This window comes from Mytilus californianus, unplaced genomic scaffold, assembly GCF_021869535.1.
Source record: "Mytilus californianus isolate M0D057914Y unplaced genomic scaffold, xbMytCali1.0.p SCAF_1, whole genome shotgun sequence".
Classification (NCBI taxonomy): Eukaryota; Metazoa; Mollusca; class Bivalvia; order Mytilida; family Mytilidae; genus Mytilus; species Mytilus californianus.
The window spans coordinates 88935294-88950459 of record NW_026262581.1 but is presented as its reverse complement, the minus strand read 5'-3'; the positions used below and the strand labels follow the sequence as shown (position 1 = coordinate 88950459).

Below are 15166 nucleotides of genomic sequence, written 5' to 3'. Positions count from 1 at the left end.
TTTTCTGTACCAATAACGGATTTATTTTGGCCTTATGAAATGGTCAATTTAGCTTGAAAAATAGTAATATGGAAATCAGTTAAGTACTTTGTGGCGAAATTCCTCTGTTTTTTTAACAAAGGAAAACAAACAGACTTTCCGAAGACACGATATAACGCAGGTGGTGAATATCAACGATGATCGTGTCTTCTATTGTGATGAACATATTGAGATATTGTAGTTGCATGCATAAGGGTTATATGTTCCAACTTAAGGAATCCAGATAATTTTTCTTTATGAGCGATATGATGTACTTAATATGGGGTCATTTGTTCTATGAGAAGTTTTCTCTGTAATGCTGACTTTCATAGAAATAAAATATTTGTCAGGCTGGTTTAAGTGTTTATAGAGAATGTATAATGTTATTATGTCATTAATTTTGCTTAAACCAGACTGAGTGATCATTCATGTTTTGTTTCACCGACACAAATCTATTCACAAAGAGTACATTCAATACATACAGGGGCGGATCCAGCCAGTTTAAAAAGGTGGGGTTCCAACCCAGGATAAAAAAGGGGAGGGGTCCAACTATATGTCCCCATTTAAAAGCATTGATTGTCAAAAAAGGGGCCTCCAACCCCCGGAACCCCAACCCCCTTGGATCCACCACTGACCTAAACCAGTTAAAAGCTGTACAATGCAGATCCTTGTAACAACGTGTATTGTTACATTTTGTGGTCAACTACACATTTGGCAGTTTTAACGTTTACATTTGGAAATTAAACATTCATTTGTTGCAAGTTATCATTGAAATTTATCATTTCTGAAAGTACAATACAGGGCCATAAACAAACAAACGTGTTTAAATTTTTGGAGTACAATGAATCTGAAGATTGAGCAAAGGGGATTTCTTGACATTTTTTAAGATGATCTATTGAACACCTATACAGTCGACTCTCGTTATCTCGAAGTCCACCGGACCAGAGAAATATTTCGAGATACCCGTAGTTCGACTCAAACGAAAACCGGAAGTTTGACAGACCAATGGAAATAATTCTTGCTTAGCTTGGTAAAGCTAAAATAAATCCGGATGAATATTGGTAGGGAATCGATATTTTGGTCTCAGATCGATGTATCTGTATGTTATGGTCTTTTATTATTATAATAACATTTTTCATCTCTTATTTCTTTCTTTGTACAGTTACAATTTTTTCCGGTGGGTTTTAGTCGAGAGTAATTTCCTATCGATATAAGCGTGATTTAAAGTTGACAAAATTGTTTATTCTCGTATGTAAGATATTTAGAAAATTTAGAATTCTTTTTATTTTTTTGTTAATCTTTTTCTGCAAGAGAAAATACAAAAAGATTATTAAAGATTGAGTAGGTTTGAGTTGATCACCAACGAAGTCTTAATCCCTACTTTATACATAACCAAGCTCATTAGTGTAGTGTGTGATTACGGTTAATTGTTTTTAAAACATTTTGAATAATTGTTCATAAACTATAACAATGTTTCACTAATTATTTATCATGGTGATCAAAGGCAATCTTAGGTAAACACTCGTGGAAAAAGAATGTCATAAATCAATATAGTGGTCCTTGACCGGAAATTCAATTACACGTGTATTGTCCGATTAACTCTTCAATCCATTAAAATCCCCGATGTCATGTTTTGACATATGTGTATAAGTTCGAGATAAATAATTAATTTTGAACGCTTTTGTTGACCTCGGGACCGTTAATTTAGTTCGAGTCAACCGAAATTTCGACACATCAGGAGTAGAAATGCATGCATTTATTTGGAACAAAGTTCGGGACCACCGGTTATGACTCTTTTATGTTGGAAGACGTCACACTGCCAACCCTTACAGAACAGCTCAGTTTATCCATGGATTTCGTTTGGGTACGTTTTGCCAAATCCCCAGTTCTGTGTAGTTATGTGTGGTCCTTTATTTGTATTTCAGCTACAACTATCCACCAAAGTTAAAATGAAGTGGATGTAAGCAATTATAGGCAACCGTACTGCTTTCAACAATGAGAAAAACCCATACCGTATAGTCGGCTATAAAATGCCCCGAAATGAAAAATATGAAACAATTAAATTGAGAAAACTAACGACATTATATATAACAAAACAATTTATGAAAAACAAATATGACTGACATGAACCAACGACAACTACTGAACTACAGGCTCCTGACTTCGGACAGGCTAATAAAGAATGTGGCGGGGTTAAACATGTTTGTGAGCACTCAACCCTCCCTTAACCTGGGACAGTTGTGTAACAGCACAACATAAGAACAAACTATAAAAATCAGTTGAAAAAGGCACTCATCAGATCGATACAAAGAAAAACATCAAACAAAAACACAGATAGGACGTGGCAGGGTATATATCCATCCCTCATCACTAACAACAAAAAATGACACTAAGTACAAATCTGAGAGTACTCGCAGTTACTGACAGCTAGTTAATATCTAAGCCAATAACAACTAATAAAAAAATAATGTATCTAAGACTTAAATATCAATCAGTATACATTCAACATCCAATGGATTTAGTGTAAAGACGTCATAAACAGTCTGAGAAAAACATGACCTTGTGCAATGCCAAAACAGATTGTAGTGCCGTGAAAGTACATATGTGTGGTATTAAGTATGGTTTTAATTTACTGATATACATCATTTTCATGTAAACAGTGAAAACTGCACAGTTTATGCAGTTTTCTGTCAATATTTCCTTTGTGGAAACATCGTGCGAAGGCAAGAAACAACAATATAATTCAAGAGAACATATTTTAACAAAATATAAATTTGTTTCTTGGGTGCGCACATACCTTTCCAATCTAACATATACTTAAAATATGACATAAAACAAGGATAAGAAATTTTACAAAATATACACATTTTGTCATAGTTTTTTTTGCCATGGTAACTCATTAAATGTGAAATTTAAACACCTTGTAACTTATTGCAGTTAGGAAATTTTTTTGAATATGTATGGTAATTTTTACATTGCTTTAATATGTTTGCCAAATAAAGGCCTTAATTCCCCTACTCCTTTATTATAATTCAGACCGAACTTGTTATGTCTAACCAATGTTTTTTTCTAGAAAGTTTTTTCTTCAGAAAATGACAATAAACATGCAAAGAGAAGGGCAACTATTCTTTTAAAGCTTGTCTAATATAATTTAAAATGGGAAATACTGTTCACGTATGATACAGATACCGCAGAACGTTTTTATGAAAATCCTTCATCAATTACACTCAACAGCAAGAGTCCAAGGAGCCTAATTAACAACAGGAAACTTAATGGCATTAAATACACTCAACAGCAAGAGTCCAAGGAGCTTAATTAACAACAGGAAACCTAATGGCATCAAATACACTCAACAGCAAGAGTCCAAGGAGCCTTATCAACAACAGGAAACTTAATGGCATCAAATACACTCAACAGCAAGAGTCCAAGGAGCCTAATCAACAACAGGAAACTTAATTGCATCAAATACACTCAACAGCAAGAGTCCAAGGAGCTTAATTAACAACAGGAAACGTAAATGGTTCATATATATGTTCGTATAAGTTCTGAATAGTGTCTGAACTGAAAAAACTTTTCAAATATAACAGATTGTACAAACCTCTTTGTCAACACAGTCGCCTTCTGAATAAGTTGTTTCCTTTCGTTCCGTTGGTTGATAAAGCTCGACGTTCGATTTTGTCAGTGTTTATGTTGGATTTCCCCTCAAGTTGGAGTTCGCTTTTTTTGTTATATTTGTTTGACAGAATTAAGCGGGACTCAGTAAATACTTTGCCTTGCGTTTATTAGGAAATAAATCCTGACTTGAAATAATGATAAGCCCATTGAGTTTAATTGTACGTCTGACTTTATTTTCTGAAGAGATCATGTAATTTTCAATTTAATGCAATGTTCGAGATATCTGATTTGTCTGTATCCGGATATTTCCGCAGTTTGAGCCATAGAAAAGAAAAGTGCCGGAAATATAGAATATTTAAGATAAAACGTTACGTTATAATTAATTGTAAAGCTACAATTCAAACTGATGTTGAAGTGTTTAAATATCTTATATGTATGAGCCAATAAATCTTCGTGGCAAATACATAAACACATCGATTATATTTAACTATTACTCCTGTTACATTTTAGTTGTGCTTTCTTTCCATGTTAAATGGAAATTGTTTTTCGATCAATAAATTATTCAAGATTGAGAATGAAATCATGAAAATTTATGGAGTTCATGGGTAGAATATTGATATTTCTGTACGAAAATTGATGTATTTATGGAGTTCATGGGTAGAATATTGATATTTCTGTACGAAAATTGATGTATTTATGGATAGATTATTGAGACTTTTGTTCGAACATTGAACGAATCTTATAAATATTTTGACTTTTCGGTATATTTATAACTTGCGATTATTTCAAGAATTAAATACTTTTTAGGTGAGCCCGGCTTGCAATTATCGTTTATTAAAAATTCAAAGGCCGTTTGCCTTGCATTTAAACGTTGTCTTTGAAAGATTTGTTTATTCAACCAGTCGAATAAAATTTACTTAAAAAGTTAAAAAATAAAGTGAAAAAGATACCGATAAAAGTTGTAGCCCAAAGCATGATAGGTAAAGTGGCAACACTAAAGTGTACCATAGTATAAAAGAAAACGCAAATAACTTCATTTCACATATAATAACTGTCTCGTGTAATGGAACAAAATAACATTGCATTAATTCAGATATTACCAGAATGATGTTGTTTAACATGTAGTGTTCATTATTACAGACATAGTCATACAAGCAATCAAAACGACGACCCTTTAAAATCAACGCGATTTATTAGTGGAGTCAATTAGATTGAATCATTGATCGAAGAGGCTATTATGATAAAAGAAAAAAAAAACAAATTAACGTGAATAGAAAGGTAATTTTGAAGAAAAAAATCGAAAACTGTTAGAAAAGGTATCTATGATGAGAAATTAAGACTAAAATCATATACCATGTTTTGATTGATCACAAATTATTATTTAAAGATTTAATGAAGCTTCAAGGAATGTGGTGGTCTTCCATCTCACCATATTATGTCATTCAAAGCGTAGCTATAATGGCTAAATTCTGCATATTAACAAAATACTCTTTTTGGAGTAAAACAAATGATACAACGAATCGATTAAGTTACAAGAAAATCTAAATTTGGAGTTCGTGAGATTCTGATTGTTTTTTTACTTCCATATTTGTCTTGTTGCTATGTTTCAACTGACGTCAGTGTTTAACTTACATACTGAACATCACGGAGTCTGGATCTCTGCTGATGTAAAACTTTGGCACCGAAGATCCCATCAACCCTGTACCTTTTGACAAGACCAAACATAGTATCGCAAAAGTTATACTAATCGCCAAGTATAAAATGGGGGAACAGTGTTGTCAAGGACACAATCAATTAGAGTAGATCAGGTACCACGAAAGCCCCGAAAATTGGTATCAAACGAATAATAATGAATCACAGTTTATGGTGAAACAGCTAAACAGATTTACGAATTACTAGTCAAAACAGTTACAGTTGATTTCGTATCAATTTATAAAGATTGTGACGGATAACAACTAAATAGGTGTTGTAGAGGCCATGTTGGTGCATCTCCTAGGAAGACCTCCAGAATGGTTTATGTTGGAAAAAGTAGGGTGGGTGGGTTGTTAATTTTCATTAAAATGTATTTTTGATTTATTGAGTTTTCAGGCGAAAGGTATCATCCCCCTCCATAAGAAATTGATTGTAGTATTTTCTTATTTTTTCCCCAATATTCCAAGTATCACAACCCCGATTATGCATATTTTGTCGATTTGACAACTTTATTTTTTAAGCTTGTAAAGTCCAACGAGATAAAAAATATTCTTAAAAATGGCTTTAAACTGAAAGTTTTATAGATTATGTCATATTCGTGTATTTAGTTAAAAAACGCACAAAAGACAGACATTTCAAACCAAGCCAAAACCAACATTCTGTGGGACTAAAACTATGTCTAACCTTTAAGATATAGCCAAATTCACTTTGACACCAGATGTTCGTTGATACAAAGTTTTACTAGAAACGTTTTAAATCTGGAATAACGTTTCAAAATTATACTTTACAAAAATGTAAAGCACTCAATGATTTATTTCACTTTTACGGATATAAAAAAGGTTGAAAGTTTTATCAATATTACATAAAACGAAAACAAGAATTACCAAAAATATTGTAAAGTACCAATGACCACACCAACCACCAACATCTAACTGCTCCTTGAAAATAGACGTACAAACAAAACGACAAGAAGCTAGCCAAGGTATAGCCATAACGATTGATTGAACACTGCTGCTGGATCAATAACAGCACTAATGGAAGGTCCATGAAGTCTCATCATTGAATTGAACTGAAATCGATGTAGTATTTGTTAGAGAAAGTAAAATTTAGAATCGTCAGAAATTCCAAGACATCACCAGATTTTAACAAAAATAATTGATTTAAGTGTTTCGATATAGATTAATGCAATGTTTGAAAAAAAAAGTTCACTTTTCACAAGAACGGATAGTATAGTATTCATTTATATTCTTTAATACTCTTATCTCATTTAGTTTCAGCAACTCTCCAAGTTAAATAGATACAAAGTAAATTATATCTCGTTTCTTTGTATTTCTTTTATTACGCTATGAAGACTTTAAGTTCAAGTGTTTATTGAAACAACAACCTTCACATTTCCGATTTTTGTACACACCACAAATGACGATCTAAACAAATATTCTCATACTTCCGTTTTTTATATATTAAACTTTCATTGTTGAACTGGCGTAGAAAGGATCAACTAAAGCCTAAAGTATGATTTTTTTGCACACTCTTTTCTTTTGGATACTGATGGTATGTACTATTAGGTCATTGCATTTCGTAAACTTGGTCAGTGTAACTTTTTTTATTTGAAATAATGTATAAGAAAATTTAAAATACGGTCATAAATATGCTCGGAATCTTCTTGTTCAATATCTGGGCTACAATGCAAAAGTTTTAAATGATTATTAGGTTCTGAAGATCAAATAATAGACTTTGAGTTAACGGTTAAACATAATAATTATATTTATCTGTAATGAAAGTGCTTAAACGATGTGTATGGTCAATTTACAGGATGATCTAATTTACATTTATTACATTACGTAGGATATATTTTACGTCCATCATCTTTTTAGCTCACCTGGCCCGAAGGGCCAAGTAAGCTTTTCTCATCACTTGGCGTCCGTCGTCCGTCGTCGTCGTTAACTTTTTACATTTTGAACTTCCTCTAGAGAACCACTGAATGGAATGAAACCAAACATTGCATGAATGTTTCTTATGAGGTGCTGACCAAGTGTTGTTACTTTGTAGCGGATCCATCATCCAAGATGGCCGCCAGCAGGGGGACTTAGTTTAACATAGGACCCTATGGGAAATACATACAAATGTCTTCTTTTAGAGAACCACTGAATGGAATGAAATCAAACATGGCATGAATGTTCCTTATGAGGTGCTGACCAAGTGTTGTTACTTTGAAGCTGATCCATTATCCAAGATGGCCGCCAGCGGGGGGACTTAGTTTAACATAGGACCCTATGGGAAATACATACAAATGTCTTCTTTTAGAGAACCACTGAATGGAATGAAACCAAACATGGTATGAATGTTCCTTATGAGGTGCTGACCGAGTTTTGTTACTTTGAAGCCGATCCATAATCCAAGATGGCCGCCAGCGGGGGACTAAGTTTAACATGGGACCCTATGGGAAATACATACAAATATGTATACTAAAGAAATTTATCCTGTTGAACTTACTTTAAATAAAGCTAATACTAACAATGACCACTGCCCTTTCCTCGATCTTGATATCTATATCATTAACGGAAAGCTTAATACTAAAATATATGATAAAAGAGATGATTTTTCATTTCCTATCGTTAATTATCCATTTTTAGATGGTGACGTTCCCTTGTCACCATCTTACGGTGTTTATATATCTCAACTTGTAAGATTCGCTCGTGTATGTAACAATGTTTTAGATTTTAACGAGAGAAATGTATGTATTACTGAAAAATTATTACACCAGGGTTTTCGATATCACAAACTAGTCAAAACATTTACTAAATTTTATCATCGGTATAAGGACATCATTCGTAAATATAGCTCAACATGCAGACTTCTTATACGTTCAGGTATTTCACATCCAATTTTTTATGGAAATATTCTTTATAAAGCACAAAAATGTCAGTATTCACCTCTGAAACTAACAAAACCTTTAAATAGACTTATTAAGAAGGGATATAGTTACGATACTGTTGTCAGGTCATTAAAGATTGCATATTTTGGCGTTGATATTGATTCACTTATAGGGTCTTTGCATCTGCACTAAACACATTTATTTAAAAACCAGTTGTTGGCATGACACGGGTTATGTTCTTCTCATATATGTTATGATGGTATGATACTAAACCCCTAACGGGAAGGATTGTGCCTGATATTCATATGATGAAGACATAATCTTTCAATCAGTTTAATTGAAGTCTGGAGCTGGCATGTCAGTTAACTGCTAGTAGTCTGTTGTTATTTATGTATTATTGTCATTTTGTTTATTTTCTTTGGTTACATCTTCTGACATCAGACTCGGACTTCTCTTGAACTGAATTTTAATGTGCGTATTGTTATGCGTTTACTTTTCTACATTGGCTAGAGGTATAGGGGGAGGGTTGAGATCTCATAAACATGTTTAACCCCGCCGCATTTTTGCGCCTGTCCCAAGTCAGGAGCCTCTAGCCTTTGTTAGTCTTGTATTATTTTTAATTTTAGTTTCTTGTGTACAATTTGGAGTTTAGTATGGCGTTCATTATCACTGAACTAGTATATATATTTGTTTAGGGGCCAGCTGAAGGACGCCTCCGGGTGCGGGAATTTCTCGCTGCATTGAAGACCTGTTGGTGGCCTTCTGCTGTTGTCTGTTCTGTGGTCGGGTTGTTGTCTCTTTGACACATTCCCCATTTCCATTCTCAATTTTAAATGTCATCTTTTAGAGAACCACTGAATGGAATGAAACCAAACATGGCATGAATGTTCCTTATGAGGTGCTGACCAAGTGTTGTTACTATGAAGCCGATCGATAATCCAAGATGGCCGCCAGCAGGGGACTTAGTTTAACATTGGACGCTATGGGAAATACATACAAATGTCTTCTTTTAGAGAACCACTGAATGGAATGAAACCAAACATGGCATGAATGTTCCTTATGAGGTGCTGACCAAGTGTTGTTACTATGAAGCCGATCGATAATCCAAGATGGCCGCCAGCAGGGGGACTTAGTTTAACATTGGACGCTATGGGAAATACATACAAATGTCTTCTTTTAGAGAACCACTGAATGGAATGAAACCAAACATGGCATGAATGTTTCTTATGAGGTGCTGACCGAGTGTTATTACTTTGAAGCCGATCCATAATCCAAGATGGCCGCCAGCAGGGGACTTAGCTTAACATGGGAACCTAAGAGAAATACATACAAATGTCTTCTTTTAGAGAACCACTGAATGGAATGAAACTAAACATGGCATGAATGTTCCTTATGAGGTGCTGACCGAGTGTTGTTACTTTGAAGCCGATCCATAATCCAAGATGGCCGCCAGCGGGGGACTTAATTTAACATAGGACCCTATGGGAAATACATACAAATGTCTTCTTTTAGAGAACCACTTAATGGAATGAAACCAAACATGACATGAATGTTCCTTATGAGGTGCTGACCAAGTGTTGCTACTATGAAGCCGATCCATAATCTAAGATGGCCGCCAGCGAAGGACTAAATTTAACATAGGACCCTATGAGAAATACATACAAATGTTTTCTTTTAGAAAACCATTGAATAGAATGAAACCAAACATGGCATGCATGTTCCTTTTGAGGTGCTGACCAAGTGTTGTTACTTTGAAGCTGATCCTTCATCCACGATGGCCGCTAGATGAGGACAATGTTTAACAAAGAACCCTATGGACAATACATACAAATGTCTTCTTTTAGAGAACCACATACTGAATGGATTGAAACCAAACATGGCATGAATGTTCCTTATGAGGTGCTGACTAAGTTTTGTTACTTTGAAGCTGATCCTTCATCCATGATGGCCGCCAACGGGGGGACTTCCTTTAACATAAGACCCTATGGGAAATACATACAAATGCTTCTTCTAGAGTTGCACTGAATGGAATGAAACCAAAACATGGCATACATGTTTCTTATGAGGTGCTGATGAAGTTTTGCTACTTTGTTGCCGATTTACTGTTCAAGATGGCCACCAGGATTTTTTTTATTAAATTACAGGACCAATATTAAACCAAATTTGGTCTCACTCATTATTAGGGTATCTGTTATGATTTTAATCTATTTTTACATGATTTCCAAAACCAAAGTAGAATCAGGTGAGCGACACAGGCTCTTGAGAGCCTCTAGTTTTTTATATTATTGTTAACTTTTGTACCAAAAATTCAATAGGTTTTAATGAACAATTTATGTTTCCTGGACTTTCAGTGACATATATTCCCCGTACAGTAACCAATTATTATACAATAAAAAGCATTCGGGTATTGAAATTGATTGGACGACAGGAATATTAGAAGCCAACGTTGGCAGGCTCAGGAAATTTGCTTTTGAAGATGCCATCAAGGAACCTTTTTATTTATGAAAAGTTGTTAACATCTCACTAGCGAGTGGCACTCTCCCAATTTGGAGCGTCAGATTAAGAAAGGCCGAAGATACCAAGGAGATATTCAAAACTCATAAATGGAGAGAAACTGATAACGCCATGGCAATAAAACGAAAGACAACGAAAAGACAACAAGTTGACCAAAACGCTACATAGAAAACTAAAGAATGAGCAGCCCGAACCCCATCAAGAAAACTTAGGGTGATCTCAGGTGCTTCAAAAAGGGACACATATCAGAGGAAAAGAGGACGCGACTGTGGTTACTACAATTGGAACATTTCCGTTGTCGTTTGTGCCACAGATATTAAGGGTTTCCGTTTTCAACCAGACGTAACTACGTATTTATTCATTATACAAAATCGAAAGGCCATTCCTCTTACTAAAGTTCCAACCGGCGCTCTACGACAGAGATACAGGTAGCACAACTGTTTAAAACTTTTCAGTAGTGATCACTAGTCTGTCAACTCTAAAACTGAGTTCGTACTCTGCTCGAGGCCAGATGTTTTCGACTCTGATTGCCTAATTCCTGCCGAAGGTCGGTTTCCTCTCTGGGTACTCCTGCTTCCTCCGTCATAAAAACTGGTCACCATGATATAGGGAAGGTCACTGAAAGTTTTTGAAACAGTCATGCCTATAGCATGGTCACAAACATAAACCTACATCTTTACACCTGCCACCCTAGTTGTTCACAGAAAGATAAAAATAATGCAATCCCGAAAGGTATATTAGCTTTTAATTATCATATATTTACAGTATTTGTTACAAAAGGTATGATTGGCAATGGGATAACTATCCACTAGAGACGAAAGAAGGTTGATGCACGCAACTATAATAGTTCACCGTACTGCCTTCGATATAAGCAAAACCCACACCGTGTAGTAAGCTATACAAAGCCCCGGAATGACAAAACAATGCAGACGAAAAAGCCAACGGCCTGACATTTAAAAAAAATAAACGAAACACAGCAACCAATGACAATCACTGAATTAAATGCTTCCGACTTTGGACAGACACATAACGAATTTGATGGGGTTAAACATGTTTTTGAGCGCTCAATCCCCCTGACCTGGCAAATTGGTGTAACAGCACAGTGTAAGGACAAACTGAAAAAATCGGTTAGAAAGGACTTGACTCATCAGATTGGCACGAAGCACAAATACAACAAAATAAAAAGACAAAGGACGCGAAATAACGATCTTAGAGTACTCACAGATACTAAAAGATAGTTAACCCCAATTTCCAACTAATTAATACATAAAATTGAGAATGGAAATTGGGAATGTGTTAAAGAGACAACAACCCGACCAAAGAGCAGAAAACAGCCCAAGGCCATCAATGGATCTTCAACACAACGAGAAAATCCTGCACCGGGAGGCGGTCTTCAGCAGGCCCCTTAACACAAATGTGTACTAGTTCAGTGAAAATGGACGCCACACTAAACTCCGAAACATATAAATGAACTCAAATTAAAAAAAACACACACAAGACTAACAAATGCCAGAGACTCCTGACTTGGGACTGGCGAAAAAATGCGGCGGGGTTAAACATGTTTAGTGAGATCTCAACCCTCCCCTATACCTCTAGCCAATAATGTTTTCCAAGGCAAAAATATAAATAACTATATATCTAATAGATTTAGCTTAAAGACGTCTTAAACAATCAGGGAAAAGCATGACCTTGTGCAATTGTATCGACGGGATGTAGAACAATAAGTTTTCATAACTGTATAACAACACATATTTAGTCATGTTTTAATTTACTTCACCAAAACGTATCTAAATTCATTTGTCGTAATTTTATCAAGAAAAGTACAAATTGATTAAGCAAACTTAGTTCCTGCCACATGTGGAGCAGGATCTGCTTATCCTTCAGGAGCACCTGAGATCACCCCCAGTTTTTGGTGGGATTGGTGTTGCTCAGTCTTAGTTTTCTATGTTGTGTTTTGTGTACTATTGTTTGTCTGTTGGTCTTTTTCTTTTTTAGCCTTGGCGTTGTCAGTTTGTTTTCGACTTATGATTTTGAATGTCCCTCTGGTATCTTTCGCCTCTCTCTTCTACCTGATCTCAGTTTTCCATAATATTCAACTTCAATAACTGTATTTTCAGTTGTATTACTTCATATTATGTTTTTTTTTTATTCTGAGAAAATAGTGTCGATGGCTGATCTGTTATAGTCTACCATGCCATTGTATAAGTATCGACAGTTGTACTAAATTAATTGTGTTCCTGTCTTTGTTGTCTCTTTGACGCTTATTTCCTTTCATTTATAATTTTTGGCGTGTTTGACTAGGAATGAAGGACAAAGCCTTCACCCCGTACTTTCTCCATCGCAAATAATTCTGCCTTGCTATTTCAATATTTCCTCTTCTTTCATCATCAAGTCAATTGTTTTTTTAAAATATTAAGAAAAAATGCTGACAATATTAATACAACCATTTTTAGCGGACAGTATTAAAAAATTTTATTGTAAAGGATAAGCCCTTACCAAACTTTAATCTTGTCATTATCCGAATGAATAGAACTTTAATCAATTAATATGTAGGACTCAAATCTATGGTGGGTTCCAAATCTATGGCAGATTCCTAATCTATGGCAAATATGACGTCATGATATCCCAAATCTATGGCAGATTTTTTACAATCCTAATCTATGGCAAGTTTTGTAGTTTCCTAATCTATGGCAGATTTTTGTTGTTTCCAAACCTATGGCAAATTTTGTTCAAATGGAAAACAATGCAGTACATATACTACCAATGACTTGTCTTAAACCAGTGGACATGTACGACAACGGGAGCAAATCGTGATTGCAAACAAAACATTTCGTAAATGATGAATCATATAACTTAATACAGACTTCAAGATTGAAATGATGTGCCCCGTAAAAATAATTTTTTTTTAATCCGTGCATAGTACCTGTTTAACCCATTCGTTAAACCAACTAGTAATTCCCTTAACAAACAAGAAGGCAGGTTTTTATAAAAAAAAATATATATAAATAAAATTGAACAGTTTGAATTTTCACCTATGTTATTTCACCGTTAATACTTTTTTTTTATTTGATGGCGATTTAAATCAAATTGGTATCTGGTAATTTAATCTTTCAATTAATAAACTTTGCCAGCCGTAAAATATTTATTATAACTCCTTTTCTAAAATATCCGGTACTGAAAACAGCGGTGTCCTTATTCATTACGGGCTTTGGCCGGTACAGCACATTTTGTCCCTCTTTCGGATAATAGGTCACATCTTCCTTTAAACCATCCGCATATTGTTTAAAAATGTTCAAATCTATGGGTTCCGCCATCGTAAGCGGCGGCGACGATGTAATATGGCGTTATTCAATTGTGACGTTATGAAAAGATCTGCCATAGATTTGGAGAAAACAAAAATCTGCCATAGATTTGATTTGTTTGACGTTTGCAACGTCACATTTGCCATAGATTAGGAATCTGCCATAGATTTGGAACCCACCATAGATTTGAGTCCTACAAATATAAGTTTGATTATCTACTCTAATTGAAGTTAATCTCCTGCAAAAAGTAAAATAACAAAAATACCGAATTCCGAGGAAAATTCAAAACGAAAAGTCCGTAATCAAATGGCAAAATCAAAAGCTCAAACACATCAAACGAATGGATAACAACTGTCATATTCCTGACTTGGTACAGGCATTTTCTTATGTAGAAAATGGTGGATTAAACATGGTTTTATAGCTAGCTAAACCTCTCACTTGTATGACAGTCGCATAGAATTCCATTATATTGACAACGATGTGTGAACAAAACAAACATACATAATAGGAAAAAATGTCAAAAATAGGGGTACATCAGTCAACGTTGTGTTATAATCTTAATCACTTTAAAAACAAACAAATATGTAACAAAGAAACACAAAAAGGCATATAGACATAGCACATTAGCAAAAATGAAAGACAAGAATACAAAAATTTACCACAGCACAATAACACAATGACGGGATGTATAAGTACAGACCCACCAAATGGATATCACCAAAAATAGACTAAACAGTAAAAGTTATATCCATAAAGACAAATAAAAGAATACTATAACACGTTATTAAGATGATAAACAACGTCAGTACCCAGAATCTATACTTCAAGACCATCGTGTATTATTTGTGAAGTTGATACGGAATATTTAGCAACAAGGTCTTGGTATCTCCCGATGAACTTTTTTAGAAAAAGGACGAGACGTTCTTTGACATACCCCTGGTTCATCAACTTTCTACTCAGACACTGGTGACGTTTTACAAAGTCTGAGTAGCAGCTGCAAGCTCTTGAATACCGAATCAGTTGGGAAATATATATCCCATGTGCAGGTTAAGTTGGTATATTGATACTAAGGTGGGGGAGACATGTTAATCATTTTCTAGTTTTCAAACAGAAAAAGAAAAAAAAAAACGTGTTCATAATCAAAGTAACT

At 34.7% G+C, this 15166-nt stretch overlaps 2 protein-coding genes across 9 annotated transcripts in view; one reads left to right on the top strand and one right to left on the bottom strand.

The window, feature by feature from the left end:
- LOC127709649 (uncharacterized) overlaps nt 1-15166 on the bottom strand; it is a 479059-nt gene that overhangs the window by 80492 nt on the left and 383401 nt on the right. The window lies entirely within an intron of this gene.
- The window catches only part of LOC127709481 (uncharacterized), a 149221-nt gene continuing 140848 nt past the window's right edge, over nt 6794-15166 (top strand). For all 7 annotated transcript variants that reach the window (XR_007985694.1, XR_007985691.1, XR_007985689.1 and 4 more), the window contains exon 1: nt 6794-6876. Coding sequence is in view for 4 of the 7 variants with exons in the window: in XM_052215087.1 (XP_052071047.1) it covers nt 6838-6876 (39 nt within the window). In the remaining 3 variants the exon portion in view is untranslated. The remainder of the gene's footprint in view (nt 6877-15166) is intronic.